We start from the raw sequence: 25,885 nt of genomic DNA, 5'->3' as shown, positions 1-25,885 counted from the left end.
GTGAGAAGCTGAGGCATGTACCTCTGGGCTGGTGCTGCACTGCAGTTGTGTTTTGAGGTCTGTGCAGCAGGAGGAAGTTGTGAGCAACTAGGGTTCCTGGCAGGCCCCAAGCAAGCAGCCACTCACTTCCAGCTGGGATGGCTCTGGGCCCTCCATAGCCCTAAGCCCTCTCTGGTGACTCAGCAGTGGCCACGGGTCCCCAAGCAGGGCCTCTTCCTGTGCAGGGCTCAGGGGTGGTGAGGAGAGGAACCATGGCCTGATCTCCAAAGACAGAGGTAGAGGTCTGCAGGGTTGCACCGGGACCTCCCACTCCTGGACCCCTCCTGTCTCCCTCCATCTCAGAAGGGCCATGAGAGCAGCTGGTCCAGGAAAAAGGACATTTTATTTCCATAAATACTCCTGCTCTCACTTACACACTGACCCCACTTCTGCCCATGTACAGATGGATGGACAGAGGTGAGATGCCCACAGGAGGCCCAATAGAGCCCAGTAGATAAAGGAGACACTGAGAACTCTAGTGCAGGCCCTCCCTTGGCCAGAAGTTTCAGAGCCTCCGGCTGGGGCCACCTGCCTATGGCATTACCCTCAGGCCAGCAGTTGCATAGCCCCCACTGCTCCTCAGGAGATCTGACAGCAAAGGGGCCAGGTAGGTAGAGGAAGACCCCCAGGAGGTATAGGGGACAGGTGGGACTGGCTCCCCCATTGGACCCCCTAACACAGTAACCACAGGGCACTCAGAAAGAAAAGCTGAGAGTCAAACCACACACCAGAGAGTGCAAACAGCTGGGGGTGCACACATCACTCCCCAGTCACCCACTTCCTACAGAGGGGGCCTAAGCTGGTCCCTGGCTCCAGTGTGGCCCCAAGTTATGGCTGGGCCTTCCCATAAGGCATAAGAGACAGGGGGGGATGGCCCCACCCCGGGCTGGGGTCAGGGCTGGGCCTCAGGTCCTGGCCCTTGCCCTGGCAGCCAGGCTTCTTCCGATGACCCCAAGTTCTTCCAAGACCACACAACCCTTCCCTGCTCCAGGCTCCCACCTGTGAAGTCCCCAGCAGTGCAACCCAGGCCCAGCATCCTGCTGGGCTTGGCTCAGCAGGGGAAGAATTAAGGAGGGGCCAGCAGGGGTGAGGAGAGAAGCACCAGGCACAGAGGATATGGCCATGGAGGCAAAGGGTGTCCTAGGCCACCACAGCCTCCTATCAAGGCTAGCTAGTGGCCAGTCCCATTGCCCCCTCCTCCTCTCCCTTTCCCCTCTGTTCTAGAGGCTCCCCCAGGTCTCAGGTGGGGGGAACTGGTCCACATCCCCCATCTCATTGTAGGTCTGGTCGCCCATGGTGAAGAGGAGCTTGTAGCGGAGGCGAACCTTCTCCTGGGGCAGAGATGGTGAAGGCAGGGGTCAGAGGTGAAGAAGAAGCTGCCCCCAACCCATAGTGGCGCCCTGTCCCAGCCGGGCCCCTCACCTTCTGGGGGTTGGCGAGGAGCAGGACCTGGGTGATAGCAGAGGGGTGGACGATGGGGTTGAATGCTGGCAGCTCCGTGCCTGAGGGCGGCTGCAGCTTCACTTTCATGACCTGTGGACAGGAAGGCAGGTCTGGCATAGCTGATCCCGGCTTCTCCCCAGGTCCAGCCTGCACACCAGCTCCTTTTCTGGGGGTCCTGAGGCTCTGTGCTTTGGTTCCTTTCTACCCCTGATCCCCCAGAGAGAGACCCTGCTCCCAGCTGCCCCACCCCAGCCCTGAGTCATCCTGCCTTGAGAGGAGGGAGGTATGACCCATGTCACCTTGGGGACAGCTGACTGGAAAACAATGTTGCGGATGGGCTGGGGAGCAGTGCTCAGCATGGAAACCACCACCACCAGCACGTCTGAGCGCCCAGGCAGTGGGTCTCGGGCAAAGTGGAAGAGGACCCGGAAGCCATGCTGGTCGTACACTGTCACTGGCAAGATGCTGCCTGCCGGAAGAAGGGGAGAGTGCGATGGGTAGTGCCGGGTTCCAGCCCAAGCATACGCAACCAGCTCCCCACACCCGGCTCACATCAGGCACTCGCTCTTCGCTTTTCGACTGGGAACGAATCAACACACACACACTTAGGTCCTTGCCCTGACCCTGGGCAGCAGTGCAGCCAGGGGTACAGACTGCTCAGAAGGGGCAGGTGAACTTGCAGTGTGATGGCAGAGGCAAGACACCCAGCTGCAAACAAAGCCCCACGCGGGGCTCTGCCAGTGCTGCGTGCGCGGCTGCTTTCTGGCATGTTGGAGTGAAGGACTGGGTAAGCTGGGGTCCTGTTCTCACTCTGTGACTGTGCCAGTCATGCTGCTTCTGGTAAGATAGGGGGCACCACTATCTACTTCCTGGGGACACAGAGCATGTGACATCCTTGGTCACAGTGGGCTCACCAAATGGACGAGGCTGAGAAGACAGGCCGTTGTCATCCGTCTGTGCAGGGTCTGGTGCTGCCAGGGGCCCCCTCCCACCCCTCCTGGGTGAGAAAAGCCCAGACCTACACTGGATCTTTATCCTGTTTGGTTTTGTGATCTTGGGGAGGCCCAGGCTTCTGTGTCCTGGCCCTGTGTTCCCGAGGGGTGGCAGGGGCCATCCATAAAAAGTCCTCTTGCCTAAATCCTGGAGTTTATGGTTTTGCAATTACTCTGGGACAGATGAGGAAACTGAGTGCTGGGAAGGGGAAGGGTCTTGCCCAGAGCTCCCTGCTAAGTCAGGCAGTGGCAGGACTAGGAAGAAGCCCCACTTTCCCACCCACTCCCCCAGAAAGAGCTCCTGGAGGGACGGGGCAGTGTGGCGCTGCTAGGCAGTGAGCTAACCCGGCCTAGCCTGTGCCCACCCATGCCCCACCCTACTCACTGGGTTTGATGGACTCTAGGGGCACAGTGATGTTGGCCAGCGAGAGCTCAGTCTGTGTGGGCTGCTGCAGAGGCCCAGGGGGGTCGGGGGACACGGTGTGGAGGCTGGTGGCACTGGAGCAGGGCGAGCTGCTTTTATTCTGCAGGTCCCGGAGCGTGAGCCGGGGCGCTGGCTGCTGCTTCTCCCTTATTAGAGGGTGGTGCATTGAGAGATGACTTTTCGGTGCTCAAGAAATCACGGGCACAGGACAGGCTGGCCTTCCTGACTGTCCCTGACACCCCCCCGTCTCTCTGGCCCTTGTTTCCTCCCCTTGAAATGGGCAGCTCTCTCTCTCCCTCCTTCTGCCCCCCCCCCCTCAGGCTCAGTGTCCTCCTCACTGCTGGCCTTCTAAGCCTTCAATATTTCTCAGGTGCCAGGATGCCTGGGGAAGGACATGTGAGTGGGACACAGGTCCCCTTTCTCTCATAAACTCCATGCTCTGGTCCTATGCCTCCCTTGAGCCCAGCGCAGTGCTTGGCACAAGGTGGTACAGTGTAGCCACTGCTTACAGTAACCAAGCACTGGGCTTCCCCCTGCTCGGTCTGGGCCAGGGAAAGCCTATGTGGTGGGGACAGGGACGGCGCCCCCCATGCCAGCCAGGGTGTGTCCTTACCACCGCACTTGTTGGGACTCCGGGGGCAGTGATTGCTGCAGCAGGGTCTTCCCCAGGAGGTCCAGGTCATCCAGACCACTGCTCACTGGCAGGGATGTCTGCACTGGAGGCCAACTGTCCATGCTGGATGCTGGAGTGGGGGCTGGGGACTCAGTGCCATCGGATGACTGTTGGGCATACAAAGGATGCAGGTGGGTGAGGTGGTGCTGAAAAGATGTCCTTTGTCCTGTGCTGAAAATGAGGCCCCTTCCCCTCCCTGCAGGTGACATCTGGGTAAGCAGCAGCAGGCACAGGGACCACATTCCTGTCAGGCCCAACTCCTCTCACTCCAGGTCTATTAGTGGGTTGGGCCTGGTCTGGGGTTCTACTCTAGAAACCATAATATTCCAGGGACCTCAAAGTCACCCTCAAGAGAAAAGGAATAAGAAACCCAAGGGAGGCCTAAGTCTGAGACAGGCAGGGAGCTGGTCCTGGAGGTGAGAGGACCCACCTGCCTCTCTCTACCCTGGGATGGGTGCCTTAGCCCCTGGGGCCCCACCTCGTGGCCATCCCACCCATCTCTCCCCTCACTGCTCCCTCAGACTCCTGTCCCAGTTGCTCTACCAGGATGGGTCAGACTAGTTTCTGGCCCCTCCTACCTGGAAGCTGTTCCATCCAGCACCATCCAAGCTGGGGCCTGAAGTGGGTGTAGGGTCACTCAGACCTGCAGGGAAGAAAGACAGAGGTAAAGGAGCTGGGTCCCTGAGCAAAGGTGGGAAAGCTGGGATTACCGGGTGCTAGGCTGAGGTCCCTGGCACCTACCCTCCCCGTCCCCCTTCCTTTGAGAGGTTCAGCTCAAAAGGGAAAACCCCCGACTTCAGCACTTTCAGAGGGAACAGCCACAGAACAGAAGTAGAAAGCACGAATCCCGACAGCCCGCTCCCGGGGGCCCACTGCTTCCTCTTCTGCTGCTCAGAAGCCAACTCAAGTCCAGATGTCAGGACTTTCATCTTTGTTCACCAGCTGGCAGCTGCTGGTGGAGGAGTGTGTGCAGGGAAGGGGAGACACCAAGTGAAGTTCCTAGCCTTGCAAAGCCAGGTGGGCAGGGGTCAGCAGCCTGCCAATGACTGACTGGAGGGAAGCTCTCTGAGTGTCTGAAGGGCACTGTGATACAGTGAATGGGGCCCTGCACCCAGGCCTGCCCCAGAACTGGAGCAGCCATGGGCAAGGTGCTGGTGGGTTGTAGTGGCCCCATATGCACAATGCAGGGTGGACTGGGGCAGGCTGTGGAGGCGCCATCCGCCCCGGCACAGGCCAACAAGGCTGACTGACTGGTGTCAAAGAGAGCTGTGTGCCCTTTGGAAGGCTGCTGATCAGTAGAAGGCAGCAGGTCACCAACCAGTCGACCTCTACCTGCCCTGAAGCATACGCCCAGCCAAGTTCACCCCAGATTTTACCTAGAAAAGACAAGTTACCCTGTTTCTAGCAAATAATTTTTTTTTCTCCAGAGACAGAGAGTCAGAGAGAGGGATAGATAGGGACAGACAGACAGACAGGAACGGAGAGATGAGAAGTATCAATCATTAGTTTTTCTTTGCGCGTTGCAACACCTTAATTGGTCACTGATTGCTTTCTCATATGTGCCTTGAACGCGGGCCTTCAGCAGACGGAGTAACCCCTTGCTCAAGCCAGTGACCTTGGGCTCAAGCTGGTGAGCTTTTGCTCAAACCAGATGAGCCCTCGCTCAAGCTGGCAACCTCGGGGTCTCGAACCTGGGTCTCTCACATCCCAGTCCAATGCTCTATCCACTGCGCCACCGCCTGGTCAGGCTGTTTCTAGCGAATCTTGAATAAGTAAGGTCCAACCTGAAGTGCTATGTGACAAGCAAAGGCAAAGCTCAGGAAACTGACTATAAGGTCCCTTCCTCTGGACACACCTCTGACACCAGGGATATCATAATGGTACTAACAATTCTTACACCCACTGATATGTCAGAAACTCAGACCTGGGTCTCACTCCTCAAACAACCTTAAAAGGCAGGAATGGGGTTCTCATCCCTCTTTCAGCGAAAATAGATGCTCAGAGGGGTTAAGTAGAGGTCACAGAGATGGAAAGCGGCAGAGTCAGGACTTGGACAGAGTGTGGCCTCATTGCTGCAGTATGAATCCAGCTCTGCCACTTAGCTATGTGACCCCCAGCTGGTGACAGCCTCCCTATGCCCGATCTGTAAAGCGAAGGCAACAGTAGCACCCACATCAGAGGGCTGTTGTAAAGAATTAGATCAGATGAAGTGCCTGAACATGCTGGCACACCCTCTGACAGGCAGGAAGTCCTTGTTGTCTACCCGCCCCCACCCCTCACCCTTCCTGCCATAAAGTTGTTTAGGAAAAGCCCCCTCTGCGGTCCCAAGGCTTCTCCCACTCCTCAGAGCTGGGCAAGTGTTGCCCTGGCATTTCCAATTCCTGTGCCCACATTTTCTTTTGCCTTTGAGATGAAACCAGAGGAAGCTGGAGGCTCAGGCCTCTGCTGAAATGACACAGGGACAGAAAGTGCACAGCACACCTCGCTTTTTACGAGGGGGTGGCTTTGCTACAGCCACTCACCGTGGGGCTGGGCCATGTAGAACAAGTGCCCGATCAGGTGGCTGCTGCCCAGTCCTGGATCTGGGGAAGATGAGCCGTGTGCACTTGTCCCTGCTGTCCTTTACCTATGATCCAGGGCTGGGGGCCTCCGCCTGAGTCCGCCCTGGCTGTGCATTGCGGGGGCAGGTGGATGGGACTCCTGAGTGATCCCATGGGCAGACCCTCCTAGGAAGGGCGCTGGCTGACGGGCCCTCAGAGGGGAACTGAACCTGGTTCGCTGTCGCCCTCATCACACTCCTCACTCCAAGTCCTCATTTCCCTTTCCCGGCTGGGGAGCTGAGTCAGGGCCAAAGAGAGGCTCAGAGTGAGGTTTCAGAATCAGAATGCCTCATCCAAACCTTGGTGCCCTCTTTGGGCAAGTCACCCAGCCTTTCCAAGCCTTGCTTTCACATCAGTGAAATGGGGATGCCGACAGCACCGTCCCCTGTGCTGCGTGGAGGGCAGCTGCTCTAAGGTAACATGGCACCCAGCAGTGCTCAGGGCAGCGCTCTATACAAACCAGGCTGGCCCACTGGCCCCAGCACAGCACCGCTGCTTCAAGTCTGTCGAGTTTGGTTTTCACCTCAGAACTGGCACAGGAACACACAGTCTGACTCCTGGCTTACAGGTTAGTTTCCTAACACATCCCTTGCGATTCCTTTGACAAAGCCCACCACTTCTCTATTTTTATAACGTCAGGGTATTATGAGGAGGCTGCTATTATACTCTTCTGCTTCTAAGCCCTAAAAACTAGAAACTCCAAAACTGCTTAGCCCCTGGGTACTTTCTGCTTCTTCTTTAGGGGTTGTGACCCACCCTGTAGTGACAAAGGCCCTGCCCAGGACCAGCTTGGGTCACAGAGTGTGGTGCTCTGCTGCAAGCTTCCCTGGAGCTTCTGGGCGCTGTGGAGTGTTCTTCCTCTTCCTCTCGGTGGGGAAATTGCTGGACTTTTGCCTGAGCAGCATCCAATTCTAGGCTCTAACCTGTTGCAGGGAAATCTCTCTGTTTTCCTTTAGAGCCTGGGTGTCGCTGGCTTATCAGGTTCAGGGGCTGGCCAGTCTCACCCTTTGACTGTCTGACCTTGCACAAGTTCCTTGATTTCCTTGAGCCTCAGCTTCCTCAAGCCCACCCTCAAGCTCTATAGCACTTAAGGGAGGAGTAACATGCTAACCTGACCAAGCTCTGCAACCAGTGTGTGCTATAGGCATCACCCCACCTGCAGCTGAGCCCACCCTCCTCCAGGCCTGGCCCCTTCCTCACCCAGGGACATGAGCTCATCATCAAGCAGGGAAACAGAGGCGCTGGGCTGCTCAGGGCTGGCCTGGTCACCAGGGCAGATGGGCATGGCTGGGTAGGTGGTGTCTGCAGGAGGGAGATCTAGGCCTGAGAGGTCCAATAGGGCCGAGGTGCTCCCTGGGGTGGGAAAGAAGAATCAGGTGAGCCCCAGGGTGAGGACACTCAGGTTCTCAGAGTCCATGGGGGCTGAGGGGCAGAAAACTATCCCTTCATCCTTCACAACTCTCCTGCTTCCCCCTCCTTGGCCACATGGCCCTTGTCCCTAAATCTGCCACCAAGCCCTTTCTTTAACACACACTATTCCTCTGTCTGGAACAGATTCCCTACTTCCCTCTACTTGGTGAGCCCTCCCACCCTTTAGGGCCCAGCTTCAGCTCTGCTGCTTCTGCACAGCCCCCACCCCACTCCTCTCCAAAAGGGTTGGTCTCTTCTGTGGTTCCCAGAGCTGTCACTTTACCCTTACTGAAACTGAGCCTGAATGTTTATGTGTCAAACCTCTCTACCACCTTCTGATGATTAAACTAAGCCAGGGTCACCCCAGCGGTCATGCTGCCCGCTCCAGGACCAGTGCACCACCCTGGACTCTGTGCCCCTTCAGTCTGGTGGGCCCTTCCCCAGTTTGCCCGCCACCTCCTCACCTGGGATAGAGCCAGCAGCAGCATCACCGTTGACCTCCTCACCCCGCACCAGCTGCTTATATAGGTTGATCACTTGGGTGAGGTTGTCGTTGGCCTGTAGGATCTCCGCTGGAATGGGCAGGAGGGGAGAGGTCAGTGTGAAGGAATGTGGGAGCCTCTGGGGGGGGCAGACGAGAACCCCACATCCATCCCAGCCCTTGTGAGGGGAGGGGTGGCAGGCATCCCATCGTCTCGACTCAGACTTACTTAGGCCCTCCGTTCCCCCTCGTCCACTGTTCCCGCCACACTGCCCTGTCCCCTGAACAGTGGATGATCCCCACTCCAGGCCCCCACATGGCTGCTGTCTAGATACCCCCCAGATCCCTGGGGGGCTTCATCCCTTCCTGCCTTCAGGTCGGCCTTCTCTAACCCCACCCACATGCTATGCAGTTCCCCTACTGCTTGTTTTTCTACATGTCACTTAGCATCACCTGACAAACTGCCACTGCTCATGTGCTAGGTTTATTAGGCTACAAGCTCCAACAGGTTATGGCTTTTGTTGATTCTGATCACTGCCATATCCCTGAGGGCCTAGAACAGTGTCTGGCACACACTGGGCCCTGGGAGTCAGGGCTTAGAGGGTTCTGGACAGTGAACCTCTTAGGTGGGGACCACATCCCTGGCTCCTGGGAGGTGCTGAGTGAGCTCCTGTTGAATGAGGGGCCGAGAGAGTCCCAGACTGCTACCCAAGGGCCCCTGCTGACATGGCAGCAGAGAACAGGACGAGATCCTGATATGCGGCCTGAACAGAAGCCACGGGGAGTGCTTAGGCCTGTGGAATTCCCTGTCAGTCTGTAGCCCTTACCAGGGAGGCAGTGTCTGCAGGAGAGAGCCCTGCTTCACCCTGGTTCTGCCACTGTTTAAATCTGTGATCTAAGCAAGTCACTCCCCTCCCTTATCCTCAGCTATGAAATGGGGACAATCTTCCCTCCTGTATAGCTATGGGCTATAAACGAGGTGTCTAGAAACGGGCCTGGTCCAGAAGTTCTCTCAACTACTTCAGTCCCTGCTCTCTGCTTGTCTGCTTCCTTCTTCAAGTAGGAGAAACCCAAGGTCAGTGTTGGAGAAAGGGGCCCCCTGGTGGTGATTCCTTCCAACTAAGGATACTCAGCAGGGCCTGTGTGTGTGGGGGGGTGTCAAAAAAGGTGGCAGGGCCTGACCAGGCGGTGGCGCACTGGATAGAGCGTCGAACTGGGATGCGGAAGGACCTAGGTTCGAGACCCTGAGCTCGCCAGCTTGAGTGCGGGCTCATCTGGTTTGAGCAAGGCTCACCAGCTTGAGCCCAAGGTTGCTGGCTCAAGCAAGGGGTTACTCGCTCTGCTGAAGGCCCGTGGTCAAGGCACATATGAGAAAGCAATCAATGAACTAAGGTGTCACAAAAACTAATGATTATTGCTTCTCATTTCTCTCTCTGTTCCTGTCTGTCTGTCCCTATCTATCCCTCTCTCTGTCTGTTAAAAAAAAAAAAAAAAAAAAAAAGGTGGCAGGATGAGCCAGCTCTGCCTGGGGCTCACCTAAGGCCTCATCATTGTCCTCTGTGTCACTGGCCAGTCGAAAGAGCGTGGGCCGCATCCGTTCACAGCGCTGGTACAGTTCCTGGGGGCAGGAGGGAGGGCAGGTCAGGGCCGGCAGCGGCCCTGCAAGGGCCCTGGGCAGAGTGGAGACAGGCGCACCTTCATGAGGTCCTCATTGCTGTGGGCCGCAGCGCCGCCCTGGCTGTGGCTCATTACCATCTCCGTCAGCAGTTTCACATTGTTGTTCACCTCCTCAATGGCACTCACCCGCTTCGAGATCTTCTCCATCCGCTTCTGATCCTGGGCAATCACCGACAAATGCCCCGAAAGCCTGGGTCAGGCCCAGCTGCCCATGCCCCTCTGTTCCAGTGTCTGCTAGCTGAGTGTTACGGCAGACAGTGCGAAGAGCCCCTCGTGCCCAGGACAAGGCACTGTGTGTGGTCCAAGAAGCCTTTGGTCAACCTTGCTCCCTTCCTTTTCTGCCATTGCCCCCTGGACCCAGGCCACTGCACAAGCCCCTAAGAATTCCTTGGGCTCTCAGCCAGAATCTCCAGGGGTGGCCCAGACCTACACCTGTGGTTCTACATGCCATACTCATGTTTTTCCCTTCAGAGGAGGGTCCTGTACTTGAGAGTGAAAGAAGACCTTAGTGGTCACCACGTACAACCTAGAAACTAGTGCAGAGATCCCTCTCAATGTCTGTTAGTGCCTGGCAAATGGTGGTGCACTCATGGCCTGGAAAGGCCCACTGCAAGGAGTGCTCCTACTGCCCAGGCCAACATTTCTTACCATACACGTTCCTCCCTTGCAAAATGAAAGGTGGACTTGTACTGTGCCATCTGACTCACCCCCCTATGACGGGACACCCCTGACGTTCTCTTGGCTGTCAGAGCATGCAGCTTGCCTTTAAGAGGCAACCCAGAACTCTTGCCCTCTGGGCCTCTGGACTGTAACTTTTGACCTGGAATGCTGAGGTCCTCAGTTCGAAACCCTGGGCTTGTCCAGTCAAGGCACATGCAACAAAGCAATGAACAACTAAAGTGAAGCAACTATGAGTTGATTCTTCTTGCTCCACATCCCTCTCTCCTCCCTCTGTAAAATCAACAAATAAAATTTAAAAAAAAAAAGTGAGGAGGGGAGTTAGTGAGACAGACTCCCGCATGCACCCCAACCAGGATGCACCTGGCAACCTGTCTGGGACCAATGCTCCAATCAACTAAGCCATTTTTAGTGCCTGAGGCTGACACAGACTAACTGAGCTATCCTCAGCACCTGGGGCTGACCCTCGAACCAAAAGAGCCATTGGCTGTGGGAGAGGAAGGAGAGGAGGCGGAGAAGAAGAGGAGGGGAAGTAGATAGTTGCTGCTCTGTGTGCCCTGACCGGGAATTGAACCTGGGACATCCATATGCCATGGCCGATGCTCTATCTACTGAGCCACTGGCCAGGGCCTGCAAACTTTTTTGATGACTTGCTCTTATCAATAAATAAAAAAATGTTTTTGGGCCCTGGCTGGTTGGCTCAGTGGTAGAGCGTCAGCCTGGCGTGCAGGAGTCCTGGGTTCGATTCCCGGCCAGGGCACACAGGAGAAGCACCCATCTGCTTCTCCACCCCTCCCCCTCTCCTTCCTCTCTTTCTTCCCCTCCCGCAGCCAAGGCTCCATTGGAGCAAAGTCGGCCCAGGCACTGAGGATGGCTCCATGGCCTCTGCCTCAGGCGCTAGAATGGCTCTGGTTACAACAGAGCAGCACCCCAGATGGGCAGAGCATTGCCCTCTGGTGGGCATGCCGGGTGGATCCCGTTCGGGCGCATGCGGGAGTCTGTCTGACTGCCTCCCCATTTCCAACTTCAGAAAAAAAATTAAAAAAGAGTTTTAGCATGCACCAATGATATACGTATACAGATGGTCCCCAACTTACGACTATTTGACTTTATGATGGTGTAAAAGTAATATGTATAATCGATTACATTATAGTATAAAGTAGGTTTTGTGTTAGATAATTTTGTCCAGTTGTTGGCTATGTGTTCTGAGCATATTTAAGGTAGAGTATGCTAAGCTATAATGTTCAGTAGATGTATTAAAACAATTTTTGACTTAAAACATTTTCAACTTACAACGGATTTATTGGGATGTAACCACATTATAAGTCAAGGAGCATCTGTATTTATAAGTTTTTTGTTGTTGTTTTTTGGGGTTTTTTTTTGTATTTTTCTGAAGTTGGAAATGGGGAGGCACTCAGACAGACTCCCGCATGTGCCTGACCGGGATCCACCCAGCATGCCCACCAGGGGATGATGCTCTGCCCATCTGGGGCATTGCTCTGTTGCAACCAGAGCCATTCTAGCGCCTGAGGCAGAGGCCATAGAGCCATCCTCAGCGCCCGGGCCAACTTTGCTCCAATGGAACCCTGGCTGCGGGAGGGGAAGAGAGAGACAGAGAGGAAAGAGAGGGGGAGGGGTGGAGAAGCAGATGGGTGCCCTGGCCGGGAATCGAACCCGGGACTCCTGCACGCCAGGCCGACGTTCCACCACTGAGCCAACTGGCCAGAGCCTGTATTTATAAGTTTAACATACATTATTCTCTCTCTCTCTCTCTCTCTCTACACACACACACACACACACACACACACACACACGCACACACACACACAAAATGTAGTAAAGCCTAATTTATTTCTAATTTTTATGGAAAAGATAGTCATTCTTGCAAAAGCCCATCCACCTAGGGCAGATAGCTCAGCTGCTAGGAAATTCGTTCCTGTCCTGGCTCAGCCCAGAGTCTGTCAGCTCTTTCACTGCTATGACAGCACTTTAGCTGGGTCATTACAGAATTCCTCTTATGTATACATACAACCCCACCTTGGCAGCCCAACTCAACATCTCCATCCCATCTCCTCCCTGTGCCCTGGGTTGGGCCATCACCTCTTGAACCATCTCCTTGATGAGTTTGTTGGCCGCTCGAAGGTCCTCGGGGTGGGAGCTCTTCAGCAGGCGGGCCAGCATCTGTGAAGACAGAAGGGCGTGACTGTGATGGCAGTGCCTGGGCCCTGGGCCATGCGCTGGCTACCCACTTCCTGGCTGTGCCATATGATACCTAAGCTCTCTGTGAAATGGTGAGAATCTACTGACACCTGATGTGGTGGTCACAGGACAACTACAACACCACGCATAACTGCGCCCCTACAGTACCCAGCAGAAGTAAGTTCTCAACAAATGGTACAAAATATTCTATTATTACCTTTAGAGAACCTTTCTAGAAGGATGTACAAGAAACTTAATAGTGGTTATCCTCTGGGACCAGACTGAGGAGTAGAGAGGAGCTTTTACTTTTTCTTACCTCCTTCTATGTTGTTTAATGTCTGACCCATGAACACATGCTTAACAAAAAGCTAATGAAAGTACCAAAGTGTCAAAGACACAAAGATATGCAAACTCCTGGTCAATCAATGAAATGCCCTCACACCAACCCCAAGGACATAAGACACACTCTCGTGTTTATTAAATGCAGGGGCACTGTATCGGGAGTCCTCAGCATGCAGGAAGTACTCAATAAATGGTGCCTGTCGCCCACTACAGTGGCTATGCTCATCATGAGCCTCTGCTCCAAGGGCAAGGCAGCTAAGGGCTGGAATTCACTGACCCCTATGTGGGCCCTCATCTGCCCCTCCTTCGAGCCTCACCTTGGATTTCTCCTCATCTTCAAAAATCACATTCTTGGGCCGTGGAGGAGGAAGAGGAAAGATGGCATCATCTGGAAGCTTGGGGTCGGACTTCACTATCCCTAGAGGAGATGGGTGGTGGAGGGCTGTCAAAAAGGCCCAGGGACAGGGGGTGAGATGGGGACACGGCCAGGTAAGTGCAGAAAGGAAGGTGGGGGGCAATCCTTCAGCATGCTGGCTCTAGCCTTGGTGGATAGGGCCTTCTATTACGTCCAATTACATGGGGGAAGAGTCTGGGAATCCATACTTTGAGGCTACTCCATGGGAGCCAATCGCTGAGAAGTCTGACCCAAACCTACCTTCTCTCCACCGAAGCTAGCCTCAGGCAGAGCAACAAAAAGGCCTCATAGGCCATATGTTCCTGAAAAGTTAAATAGCAGGCCCATGACCTTGCTGCCAGAAGCCCCTGAAGTTGCTGGATCCCAGCTCAGGGAGGAGGTGAGAAGGGGAGGAAGGGAGGAGGGGAAGAGGGAAAGAGAGGAGAAGGGGAGGAGGGAAAGTGGGGAGGAAGAGAGGAGGCGCTGTCCACAGCCCAGGCTCTGGGCCTCACCCTGCTTCTTGAGCATCTGGTAGGCCTCTGCGATCTTCACCTCCTCCGGCAGGCCAACCGTCCAGCTGTAGAGGAGCTCCAAGATCTTGTTCTTCACCTTCTCTGAGGTCCGAGAGCCCAGGTACTTCAAAGACCAAGGGGAGGGAGGCCCTTGACATTGGCTGGCTCCATCTGCTGCAACCGCAGCCCCAGCTCCAAACTGGCTGTCTCCCTATAACTCCTTCGGAAACCTGGCCCACAGGGTCCTCACATCTCAACCAGGCAGTACAGATAGCTCATCTCCTAGCTCTGTCACTCACTAGCTGTGCTGTGTGCCCCAGTGTGCCCACTGTGAAGTGCAGAAGGTAACAGTGGTGCCATAGTAAGGCTGCAGAGCTGACACAGTTAAGGCACAGAGCCCAGGCTCATTCACGTAAGGCTTCATTCTTGACCTCACGAAGGAGACGCCACTGGACTGACCAGGGAAAGAGCAGCTGTGGAAATGCTCAACCCTGGGTCCCATTCAACCTCCCAGCAGTAAACTAGGCTGTCACACCAGTCACGTTCCGGGAGAATGGGGGCCAGTGGGGCCATTCAGCTGCTCTGGTCAGCATGTCTCTGAGGAAGGACAAAGCAGGTGCAGCCTCACCCAAAGGGCACCAAAGGTGTTCATGGCCTATGGGAGGACTCCTTGGGCTCCGCTGGGAGTGTGGTTATCTGCAGCAAGCAGACTCCATCACTCTGGTTTGGGAGCCACTCTTGGGAGCCGAGGACAGAGAGAACCTCCACTACAGACCCAGAGACCCAGGTGGGACACTATGGCCAGGTCTGCAGGGATTGCAGGGAGAGATCTCAGAGCCAGAGCAGCCTGTGCTGGGACTGCTGTGTGAATTCCATGCAGCTGTCCCTAAGGACCAAGCAGTCAGCGGAAGCCTCTTCTTAGAAATCTGCTGTCCCGGACTCAGCTGTGTGAAGGGGACCAGGAGAGAGGGTTTGTGTTTGTGCTGGGTAGAGTCCGAATGGGGGCCGAGGCAGTAGTAGGAGCGAAGCCCCAGGATGAGGTGCAGTCTGTCAGTCACCCCTGTCTGACGGTGAGGGTCTGAGCTTGGGCTGGGAGCACCCACCTTGGGAGAAACGACCTTGATGAGCTCGTTGAGAAAGCGGAACTTGCCCACCTCGTCGTGGAACCTCTTGCCACAGCTCTTCATGCATGTTTCCAGCACCTGGGGGGAGGCGGGGTGCGGGGACCCCAGGGAGGATCAGAGGACGCCTACCTCCTATACCTCGGCCAGGGCCCAGAAGCCCAGAGACAGGTAGTTATAAGGGAGAAAGTAACCTGTGAGGACAAGAGGATTCTGAGGTTCAGAGGCTCCTGGGACTGACCACCCGCTGGGGAATGAAGCTGGGCAATGCCCAGTGTGGAGCACCACCGTAGCCGCTCTACTGCTTGGCCACATCTGAATGCCACTTGAAAATTACTACATTCTTTGGATTGTTTCTCTAAACTGAAATAGGCACCATCTACCTTAGTCTTAACCTAAGCCATGTGTCTGTGAAATCACAGGACTGGTAAGTATTAGAGGAAAAAAATAAAACAAAAAACTTAATGTATTAAAATACATAACTATTAAAAGGAAAACTTTATTGCCATCACCTAAAATCAGGTTGGCTACAGTCAGATGTTATGCAGCCCATGCTTGGAGGCCACAGACACTCTACCCCATACTCTTCTGCTACTGGCACATCTTCGAAACCTTAGCCTGAGTCCAAGGGTCACCCCGTTTCCCCGTGGGAAGGACAGCGTTGCCCTCTGTCTAGAGACCACTGACAGGTTGGGTTGGCTCCACAATGCCCCTGGGGGCCTTGTAAACATGCAGATTCCTAGCTGCAGGTGCTGTAGTTATGATTCAGCAGCTCTGGGGTGGGACCCCAATTCCATATGTATAACCAGCCTCTTGAAGATCTGAGATACAGCTGGAGTGGGGAGCCCCTGGGCCAGATGATGCTAGGGAGCTTCCTTCCCATAAGAGACGTACCTGTGCAAGGTCTGGGGTGGGAGGCCAGCCCACTGGTTACCATGGGACCCTCAGGGGCTGGCCCAGACCCCCATTCTAGGCCATCTTGGCACAACTCCCTTGGGTCCTGAAGTCTGATAGGACCCCAAAAACCTCAGTCTTGGCCTCCCCTGGTGCTATCCATGTGGTCGGCAGAGGGCCAGCACCCTCTCTCCCCTTCTCCTCACCGTTAGGGCCTGGATGGCCTCCCACTCCTGCGGGGACTGGATCTTGTGGGCTAGTAGCCGGGTGGCAAGTGGAGGCCTGGGTGAGAGGAAGAGACAGAACCAGAATAGCTACAAAGCTCAGGCACCCCAGGGGAGGGCTGCCTCAATACCCGCTAGGGCTGCAGCCTCAGTGCCTTCAGCAAGCAGATGCAAAGGCACAGCTCTCTCTCTGGACTGAGGACAGAGCTGGAGACTGTGGCATGACAGAGTAGGGCCAGACACAGAGTACAGGGACCTTCAAAAGGCATGAGCTCAGCCCCTTGGCCAGCTTTACTAAGAACTATGACCTGCTGTGTCCTTGGCTTGGCATACAGACAAGTACAAAGAGATGACCACAACCTTCAAGGGCCCAGTCTGGCAACAGACTATGACAATGTACTAGACGGGATGGGCAGACATAACTTCTTGGGAACTCAAGGTAGCACACATTCTGCTGGGGCAAATCAGAGCAGCTGCATGGCAGAGGCGGTGATATTGCCTACCAAATCTTAAAAGACCTGTCACTAGTGACGGTAACGGCTAACATGTACTAAGCACTTATGATGTGCAAGGTATACTTTCCTGCCTAGGCTTCCTAACAGCCCTCTGAGGTAGGCGGCGCTATTGCCCTACTTTACAGTTGAAGAAGTGGAAGCTCACAGGCATTCAATTACCTTCCCAGCTAACAGAGGGGACAGAAGTCGCACACAAACAGCCTGAGTACCTACATCACGCGCCTGCATGACCTCCCCAAGTGGAGCACCTGCACTGGGGATGGTGTGGTGGAGGTGAACACATTGAGCTTTGCTCCCCAAACTTCTGCAGCACCTGGGAACCTGCTAATATGTTCACCCCAAACCCCTGCTGGAGAGTCAAGTCTTGGGGCAGCCAGAAAATGTGCATTTTCACAAGCTTAGGACTACCATTTTCTGTGAGATCTTGGGGTGACTGCTGAGTCCCCAGAGCCTCAATTTCTTTATAATAGGTCCAGCAAGGCCCACCTCAGAGGGTGGCTCACAAGCAGCACTCAGTACAGAGCGCCCACTGCTGTCATTAACTTGGGAACACATTATGAATGGAAATGTCTCCGCCCAAGGCCAGAGTGTACAGTGTGCACAGCAGTACACAGTGGTCTGTTGAGTATCAGCAAAAGAGGGAGAAGCCACCTACCCCTCAAAGTCCTCGTTGAGTTGCTCACAGAAGCTGTTGATGCTGACCCAGTTCAATTCCTTGTTCAGGGGGTTTGTGGCTCTGTCTGTAGGAAGAGAAGGCCAATGTGGCCTAGCAAAGGGATCTCTGCCTCTCTCATTCCCTCCCCCAGCAGTAGAGGGCAGGGTGTATGACTGAGCACTCAAAAAGGCCTGTTGCTACAGCCTCAAGATTCGAGTGCTTATGTTTTAGTTAACTCTGTGGACAAAAAGAAGCTTGTTCACTGGCTTCCTCTTTCAGCTTCTCCCCAAAGGGTTCTACTTTTAGAGACTGTGCTCTGGGGTTGTTCCCTTACTCCCTACTGCCACACCCCTATGGCCGGCTGTATGTCTGCTGTGCCTGACCACACCTCTGGTTCTGCTCCTGGAAATTGTGTCCTCACAATCCTCATGGAATTTATGCTTAGAGATCCAGAGATAGGCGAAAAACAAACCCACAGTTCCCCAAGGGTCTGCCTAGCTGGGAAGAGGGGCAGGGGAACTTGGTTTTCAATACAATGATACATAGGGAGGCAAAGGAGCCACAGGAACCAGAGAAAGAAACCCAGTTGAGCCTGGGGTCAGGGGAGGCTGCCTGGAAGAGGCAATACAAACAGGGACTGGAGGGAGATAACCACATGCTGGATATGCATGCCTCTGAACAGCTCAAGGGCTGTGTGAGAAGAGAGGTATATAATTGAACATAGGGCAGAGCATGAAGCACCTTGGTAAGGAACATGGCTTAGGTATCACCTCCTCCAGGACGTCTTCCCTAACCCCCACTCCTGCCCAGGTTAGCACTGCTGCATCAGCTCTTTCTTCTGTGTCCCTCAGACCTGACCTTCATGGACCTAAGCCTGCTACTGCACCAAATTCGGACACTTGTGTACATGCCCATGTCCCCCAGTAAATAAATGAATGAGGGCTCAGCTTGTGGGCAGGCAGGAGTGGTAAGGAGTAGGTGGTAAACAAGGCCAAACAGTCACCTCCCTTACCTCCAACACTGGTTAAACAACAACCGAGTAGGTCACAGAGCTTCCCCAAACCTCTGTTTCCCCATTTGTATTTTCTTATTATTAATTTGAGAGAGAGAGGAGACAGAGAGAAGGAGAGAGAGAGAAAGGGGGTGGGGAGGAACGAGAAGACTTCATTTGTAGAAACTGCTTTGAAAGCCCAGGGTTTCAAACCGAGGTCATCCTCAGAGTCCCAGATTGATGCTTTATCCACTGCGCCACCACAGGTAAGGCTCTGTTACCCTATTTATAAAGCTGGCTTAAAATATGGACTGATTTGGGATGACAAAATTCTTTATAAAGGATAAAGCTATGGGGGCAGCCAGAAATAGATCTTCACTACTTTCCCAGAAGTTATCTCCAAACATCACCCTGTCCCAGCCAGTTCTACCCAAGCCTGAGCATTAAGTCAGAGCTGTGGAATAAACAGAGCCCAGGAGACAGGACAGAGAAGGATCTGCGGACAGGAGGAGGCTAGAGACCCAGCATATGGCAGCTGCCCACTTGGGGTCTGATGCCGTGGCAGGAGGCCTGGAGCCCTGAGAGCCTAGCGCCTGGCAGTCATTCATTCAGTTCATAGTTATTCAATAAATGTTCACAGCAGTGAACAAGACAAAATCCCTGCCCTTTTGGAGCTCACAGCTCGGCAAGGGACACACTGACTACTCAGACAGACAACCCTCCACAGAAAACTGCACTGTTATGAAATGCTATAAAAAAAAACAAAGCAGGGCCTGGATGGTTAGCTCACTAGGTTAAGAGCGTCGTCCCAAAAAGACAAGGTTGTGGGTTCAAACCCCAGTCAGGGCACACACAGGAAGCAACCAATGAGTGCATGACTGAGTAGAATAACAAATAAATGTTTCCCTTCCGCCTCCCTCCTTCCTCTCTATCTCTCATATTAATCAATAAATAAAAGCCCTGGCCAGATAGCTCTGTTGGTTGGAGCTTCGTCCCAGAGTGTGGAGGTTACCAGTTCGATTTCCCGGTTGGGGCACATAAAGGAGCAATTTGATGTTCCTGTTTCTCTCTCAAAAAACAAACAAACAGACCTGTGGTGGCACAGTGGATAAAGCGTCGACCTGGAAATGCTGAGGTCGCCAGTTCAAAACCCTGGGCTTGCCTGGTCAAGGCACATATGGGAGTTGATGCTTCCAGCTCCTCCCCCCTTCTCTCTCTCTGTCCTCTCTAAAAATGAATAAATAAAATAAATTAAAAAAAAAACACAAAAAACAAACAAACAAACAGCCTGACCAGGCGGTGGCACAGTGGATAGAGCGTCAGACTGGGATGTGGAGGACCCAGATTCAAGACCCTGAGGTCTCCAGCTTAAGCGCGGGCTCATCTGGTTTGAGCAAGACTCACCAGCTTGAGCCTAAGGTCGCTGGCTCGAGCAAGGAGTCACTTGGTCTGCTGTAGCCCCCCCCATCAAAGCATATATGAGAAATCAATCAATGAACAATTAAGACTTGATGTTTCTCATCTCTCTCCCTTCTGTCCCTATCTGTCCCTCTCTCTGACTCTGTCTCTGCCACACACACACACACACACAAAAAAAAAAAAAGAGCAGAAAGAACATATAGAAAGTATATGTGGAGGGGGCAGTGCTACTCTCTGGTTTAGCTGAGCAGAGATCTGAATGAAGCATTTTCTCTCTCGGTACAAAATTTCTGTTTCAGGAGCCCTGAAAAGATGTCTCTCAGAGAAATAAAGCCCTGCTGACCATCCAGGGTAACAGGAAGAGGCACCCCCCATAAGAGTGGCCATCTAACTCTGCCTCATATCCCTCCAAATATGGCCAGAGACTGGGGACACCAGTCTGAGGTTAGAGAGAAGAGGGCTGGATATTACCCAATGACATCCAGATGGGGGACCTTAAAACAGGAAGTCGCTTCAAGTGTCAAGGACACGTGAGTATGAGTGCAGACCTGAGCGGCCGGTTCTAGAGTCAGCTCCTGAGTTAGAAGATAGTGAGGAAGCAATGGAATTATGGGACATCAGCTTTCTCCTCTGCAGCTTTCGCAGAGTGAGGTCCTCCGGGTCCAAGGAGATCTGACCAACTTTTTCAGTCCCAACCCCCAGGCTTCTTACCTCTTCGGGGTCAGGAGAGGCACTTTCCCTGGCAGGCAATAGGGGAGAACATCTCCAGGGAGGGAGGAAGATGTTTCACAACAGGGCATGACTTCACCCTGTCACTTCACAGTGGTGCCAATGTCATCATTTACCCATCAGAAGCTACTTTTTATCTCTAAATACCCAAAGGGAAGAGCTTATAATTATGCTAGGGCACAAAGAGAAAAGAAATGTCAGTCCTAATTACTGGGGTCCAGCCTACTGTCAAATGTAGGTGTCTTGATTCCTCTCTGTTTCTCAGAGCAGATTCTGGCCTCTCAGAAAATCCCCATTGTTGCTAAACCTGACACTGTTTTGTATCATCCAAACCTCAAGTCCTTCAGCTTGTCATATGTGTCAGCCAGGGCCCTGCCCATCCCCCCATGCTGCTGCTGAGATCTGGACACTTGTGGCGTTCTGGAACAGTCTCAATGGCCGCTGAGTGCCTCCTTTCCACTCCCTCCTCCCTCTCTCTGCTAGACTGACCCTGAAATATCCCTGCAGATGGTGTGGTTCTGGAGCTAACCTCAGGGTTCAACTCTGCTCACCCTGAGTAGCTCCCTGGGGTCTCGGAAGCCAAGGGGCTGAGCCGAAGGTGGACCCAGAGGCCTCTCTGAGGCCCTGGCACAGACGTGCGTCTAACACTAGCACAGGGAGAAGCAAGCCACAGCTTTCTGGGGCAGAGTCCACAAGTGGGGTTGTGAGAGCCAAGGATGTCGGCAATGGAGGGTAGGAAGCTCAGGTGGAGAGTGCAAGTGTGAGGGCTCAGAAGCCTGACAGGAAGCAGTGTCTGAAAATTCAGAAAGAGGGGTGCAGGGACTTTTCGGGGAAGTTCAGCAAGGGCTGGGAAAGGAGTCTTGGCTGGAGGTGCAGTCTGAGGAGCTGGGCTGGGAGTAGTGATAGCGAACCTGAAACTACTTCTGGAGTCTGAGATGGGCTTTTCCAAGCCTGTAGGGTTTGGGGGTTTCTTACTGTGTGGCCAGAGCTTGGGGAGGTCAGATGAATCAGTGGGTCCTCACTTCCTGGGCGGGGGAACGAGCAAATCTGAGAAATTGCAAGCTTAAGGAAGGGGCAGGAGGTAGTCACAACATGTAGGGCCAGAGAGAGGATTCGGACGCTACAGGGAACAGGAACTCTTCCCTCCAGGGTCTGAGGTGCAGTCCTGCACTCGCCTGCTCCTCCCGGGCCCAAGTATATGACTTCGAGGTCCGCTCCTCGGTGGAGAAGTCTGGGCCTGAGGTAGTTGGAGACTGCTCTCTCCATCCTCGGGCTTCTGGGCGCAGAGTCGGGCGCAGCTTCCCCGGGGGTCGCCGCCCAGGAATAGGATGGGTGGGCGACCCAGCTGGAGGGGGTCTTACTTCATCCCAGAGTCGGAGAAACCGGCTCAGGGCAACGCCCCTCCCGGGACGAGGGCGGGGCGTGAGGAGGGGGCGCCTCGTACCCCGCCCCCGCAGAGAAGGAGCCCGCCTAGTGCCCCCGGTTCCGGTTCCGGCCCGGCCCGCGCCCCTCCCGGACACTCACTGATTCGCGCCTCCAGAGTCTCCGGCTCCATCTCGGGCTCCATCCGCCACGGACCCCCAGCCTCGGGACCACCCCCCGCCCCCCTGAGCTCTCGCGGGAGCTCGTCGGCACCACCCTCCGTCGATTAAAGGGGCAACGACCGCCCCGACGCGCCGGAGTAGCGCGCAAGAGCGCTCGCTACCATGGAGAACAGAACGAACTCGCCTAGAGCGTCATGTGCTGTCCTAACCCCTCCCCCTAGCGGCGTCTACGTCGCGGGCGGGACCCGCTTTCTGATTTCTTGTTCAGCGCGCTGAGGCAGGAGAGAAAGCGGAAGAACTTGGAGCTAAGGGTGGCACCATGGAAACCTGACGGTACGCTCTAACTTTTCTACGTCACAGAGACGCCAGTGACCATTCCAAAAAGGACGCTCCGCGGCCATGTTTCTTAGGGGCTTAGGTCACTTCCTGGGTTCTCAGTTACTTCCGCTTACTTGCCAAAGTGGGCGGGCCCCTTAAAAGGGCAATGACGTTTGTTGGCTTCTGTGAAAATCTAGAGTCGAAATTTGTTGATTGCTTACAACGGTCCAGCATTGTCCTAAGCACTTTTTGCACATTAATACATTTACTTCTCACAACAATCCATAAGCCAGATAGTTTGCGTTAGGTCACACAAGTGGCAGAGCCTGAACCCTGTACTATCTCCTGCATTCATTCCGCAGTCAACACAATCTGCATTTGCTTTGCTGTGTGAAGGGCCTTGGAAAGGCAAAGGCCAGATATTTGTTAAACAGCGTGATGGGGGAATCCCACGGGGTACTGGCCACACAGGAGTAGTGCCTACCCCAAACTGGGGTGTTGGGGGTGTGGGGAGGGAGGTTTCATAGAGAAGTTGATATTTAGCTGAAAGAACAGATTTCTGCAGGTATACCTGGTGCAAAAATATATTCTAGGTGGAAGGAACCAAACCTTTACAGGGTTCACAGGGGAGAGTATGGAGTTCGGGGAATTGAATTGAAACTCTTTCAATACAGCTCCAAAGGAGTTGACCCAGAATTAGGCCATGAAAAGATCACGCAGGTCCCGTGTTTAGTTTTTGGGGTTTTTTTTGTTTGTTTGTTTTTGTAAGCTACGCGTTGGAGGTATCGACAAAGTGAGGCTTTTGTTTTAGAGAGTTGCAGGCGGCCACAGTGAGTTGAAGATACTGGTGAGGACCAGACTGAAATCAGGAAGGGCAGAATGACAGACTTCCCAGCCTCGGTACCTTTTCTCCAGCCGTTCCTCCCTCCACTGAAGACCCTCCTCCTCTGCCTTTCCCACCCGCGGCCTGGGACTCTTGGTGACGTTCACGCCCAGGGGAATGCGGTGCCTGGCCCGCCTGGGTCTGTTACAGTCGGTCACCCCCTGGCGGCCTGCCGGGGAACCGGCGCGTGGTTCCTCCAGCCGCCCTGTACTCGATAGGGTTAAAGCGCGACGGTGAGTAGGGAATTTGGCGAATCCAGTTCAGCTCAGCTGCGGCCTTTGAACGACCTCGATTCACCTTGCAGAACGGCAGTGACCTCATCTGGGAGATGAGCGGGTTTGTGCTGGGTCAGTTTTTCCTTAAACTCAACCATTCAGCAGACTAAGACGGTTTTCTCAATTCTCCGCAGGCTATTGAAGTTATACAGGAAAGTGGTAGATATGCTTATTGCATTTCTCAATAAAAGATGTGACGTAATATAAACCTAGAGTTCTTTTCGTTTGCTTCTTTTATTTGCTGAAATGAATTATTACCGAAATAAAACAACTACATTTACTGCACTGGTTTGGGTTATAAACACGCTGTCTAGAGTCTTTTTTTTGAAGACAGCATAGATTTGATTTCACCTGGGTTCAAATGCTGCCTTCACTGCTTTCTAAATCATGGCCCCTTGGGCACCTCACCCAACCGTCCTATTTCTTAGGCTTCTTAACTGAAACATGGTTGTGAGAATTCAGTGAGAGGGTGTCTACAAAGCGAAGCCCCCAACACACGAACCCCACTCACTTTCTCTGCTGATTTTTCTGGTCAGTACTTGTCTCCACCTTTCTTCATTGTCTGTTGTGTCTTTACCCCAGCAGAATGTAAGCTCCATGAGGACTAGGCATTCCATCTCTTTGGTTCATTGATGTAACCCCAAAGCTAGAAAGAGTAACACACACATAGTAGCTGTTCAATAAACATGCATGAATAAATAAATGAGTAAACTATTATAAGTTTTATGGATAAAGGGGTGCAGGAATGTGCCCAACAGTGCACAGGGAGTATGTGTGTACACACTCCAGATCGTGCTGTTAACAAGGCCCTAGCCAGTGGTTCTCAAAGTGTGCGCCCTAGAAGATTTCCAGGTGTACCCTATGGTATTCCAGAGAAATATGTGCCTGTTGGGGACCAAAAAACCAACAGGGCTTTGGAGTTTAGATTTTTGGGGGACAGAGGTGTGGGGAATTGGCTGTAAGCCGACAGTCGGACCAACCCTCCACCTCACTTGCCTGTGATTAGGTTGCAAAAGACTGTTAAACTGTGGTGCTGGATTGTTTACACTACCCCCATGTTCCTGGGAAAGACTGGAGACAAGTTTCTTCTATCCTTTGGTGTAAAGTTAAGATGATATGTGTGGTGGAGGTTTTCTGCACTCAACACAATTAAGAGTAAAAAGAGAGGAATTCTTCAATGTAGTGACAAGGAAATGAGAGTCTGCCTTTCAATATATGCCCAAACACTGAAGAAATCGCTAGGACACATCAGGCTCATGTTTCTCATACACACAAGAATGAGAAAAAACTTAACACATTTGCACTGGGACCTGCTGAATTTACTAAATCATACTAAGAATGTATCTATATATATAAAAAGATAGCTTTTTTGTTGTTTTTTTTATTTTTTAACCCCTCTTTTTTATGAATTCTAAAAATAATAACTCAAAAAATGTAACAAAATTTTTTAAAAAATATTTTTATTTACTTATTCATTTTAGAGAAGAGAGACAGAGAGAGAGAGATAAGGGAGGAGGAGCAAGAAGCATCAACTCCCATATGTGCCTTGACCAGGCAAGCCCAGGGTTTTGAACTGGCAACCTCAGCATTCCAGGTCAACGCTTGATCCACTGACGCTTGATCCACTGCGCCACCACAGGTCAGGCCATAAAAATTTTTTAATGTCAGGATAAATTTAATTTTGTTGTATTTATTTCGTTTAATTACCATGAAAGCACAGTTGGATTTTATATTTTTTTCTTTAATATTTGACTTAATTATTATAACATATTTTTCAGAAATTTGTATATAGTATGCCTACAATTATTTGTAGGATTTTAAATGCACCCCGACTTCAAAAAGTTTGAGAACCACTGCTCTAGGCTGTGCCTCAGGGAAACCTAGAGAACTGTGACTATGCAGTTTGGGCCTGGCCCAGACTAGGACTCAGGGTATAAAGTATGAAGGAGGAACCTGAGGATGGTGGAAGGAAGGAGGACCAACACAGGAAACAATGAATGCAGAAATTTGGCCTGTACCCCTGTTCCCATCTCCACTATTTGCAAATACACTGCTTACAAAAATAAGGGGATCAGGGAACGTGCAGATGCTCCAGTACTTTCAGCCTTTTGTATCGTGCATTTTCACTAATGAAATAAAAGTTGGTTTTGCATCTCATTTGCATAACCAAACAACTTTCTTTGACTTGTCATTTGCTTTTCTGATGTTCTTGTTTAATAAAAAAAAAAAATCAGCCCTGGCTGGTTTGCTCAGTGGTAGAGCGTTGGCCCAGCATGTGGAAGTCCTGGGTTTGATTTCTGGCCAGGGCACACAGGAGAAGCGCTCATCTGCCTCTCCACCCTTCCCCCTCTCCTTCCTCTCTATCTCTCTTTTCCCCTCCTGCAGTCAAGGCTCCATAGGAGCAAAGTTGGCCTGTGCGCTGAGGATGGCTCCATGGCCTCTGCCTCAGGCGC

General features: G+C 53.0%; 1 protein-coding gene across 4 annotated transcripts; it reads right to left on the bottom strand.

Annotated features, from left to right (window-relative positions):
* Nucleotides 1-363: 363 nt before the first annotated feature.
* Nucleotides 364-22,118, bottom strand: GGA1 (golgi associated, gamma adaptin ear containing, ARF binding protein 1). 4 transcript variants are annotated; one of them, XM_066358354.1, is made up of 18 exons: nucleotides 21,937-22,013; nucleotides 20,395-20,498; nucleotides 17,274-17,358; nucleotides 16,086-16,161; nucleotides 14,968-15,066; nucleotides 13,865-13,988; nucleotides 13,276-13,376; nucleotides 12,518-12,598; nucleotides 9,758-9,898; nucleotides 9,599-9,680; nucleotides 8,046-8,153; nucleotides 7,372-7,524; nucleotides 4,150-4,214; nucleotides 3,512-3,678; nucleotides 2,860-3,044; nucleotides 1,782-1,951; nucleotides 1,462-1,572; nucleotides 364-1,370 (listed from the first exon to the last, which is right to left on the bottom strand). In XM_066358354.1, the coding sequence occupies exons 5-18, from the start codon at nucleotides 15,049-15,051 to the stop codon at nucleotides 1,260-1,262; spliced, it is 1,683 nt and encodes a 560-aa protein (XP_066214451.1). In that variant the 5' UTR covers nucleotides 15,052-15,066; nucleotides 16,086-16,161; nucleotides 17,274-17,358; nucleotides 20,395-20,498; nucleotides 21,937-22,013; the 3' UTR covers nucleotides 364-1,259. The 4 variants fall into 4 exon arrangements, with proteins under 4 accessions (XP_066214451.1, XP_066214448.1, XP_066214449.1 ...); XM_066358351.1 differs by lacking the exon at nucleotides 20,395-20,498 and having other exon boundaries at nucleotides 21,937-22,118; XM_066358352.1 differs by lacking the exon at nucleotides 20,395-20,498 and having other exon boundaries at nucleotides 7,372-7,473; nucleotides 21,937-22,118.
* Between the last annotated feature and the right edge of the window lie 3,767 nt (nucleotides 22,119-25,885).

Source organism: Saccopteryx leptura, chromosome 1 (genome assembly GCF_036850995.1).
Source record: "Saccopteryx leptura isolate mSacLep1 chromosome 1, mSacLep1_pri_phased_curated, whole genome shotgun sequence".
NCBI classification, from domain to species: domain Eukaryota; kingdom Metazoa; phylum Chordata; class Mammalia; order Chiroptera; family Emballonuridae; genus Saccopteryx; species Saccopteryx leptura.
This window is presented reverse-complemented; position numbering and strand designations above follow the sequence as displayed.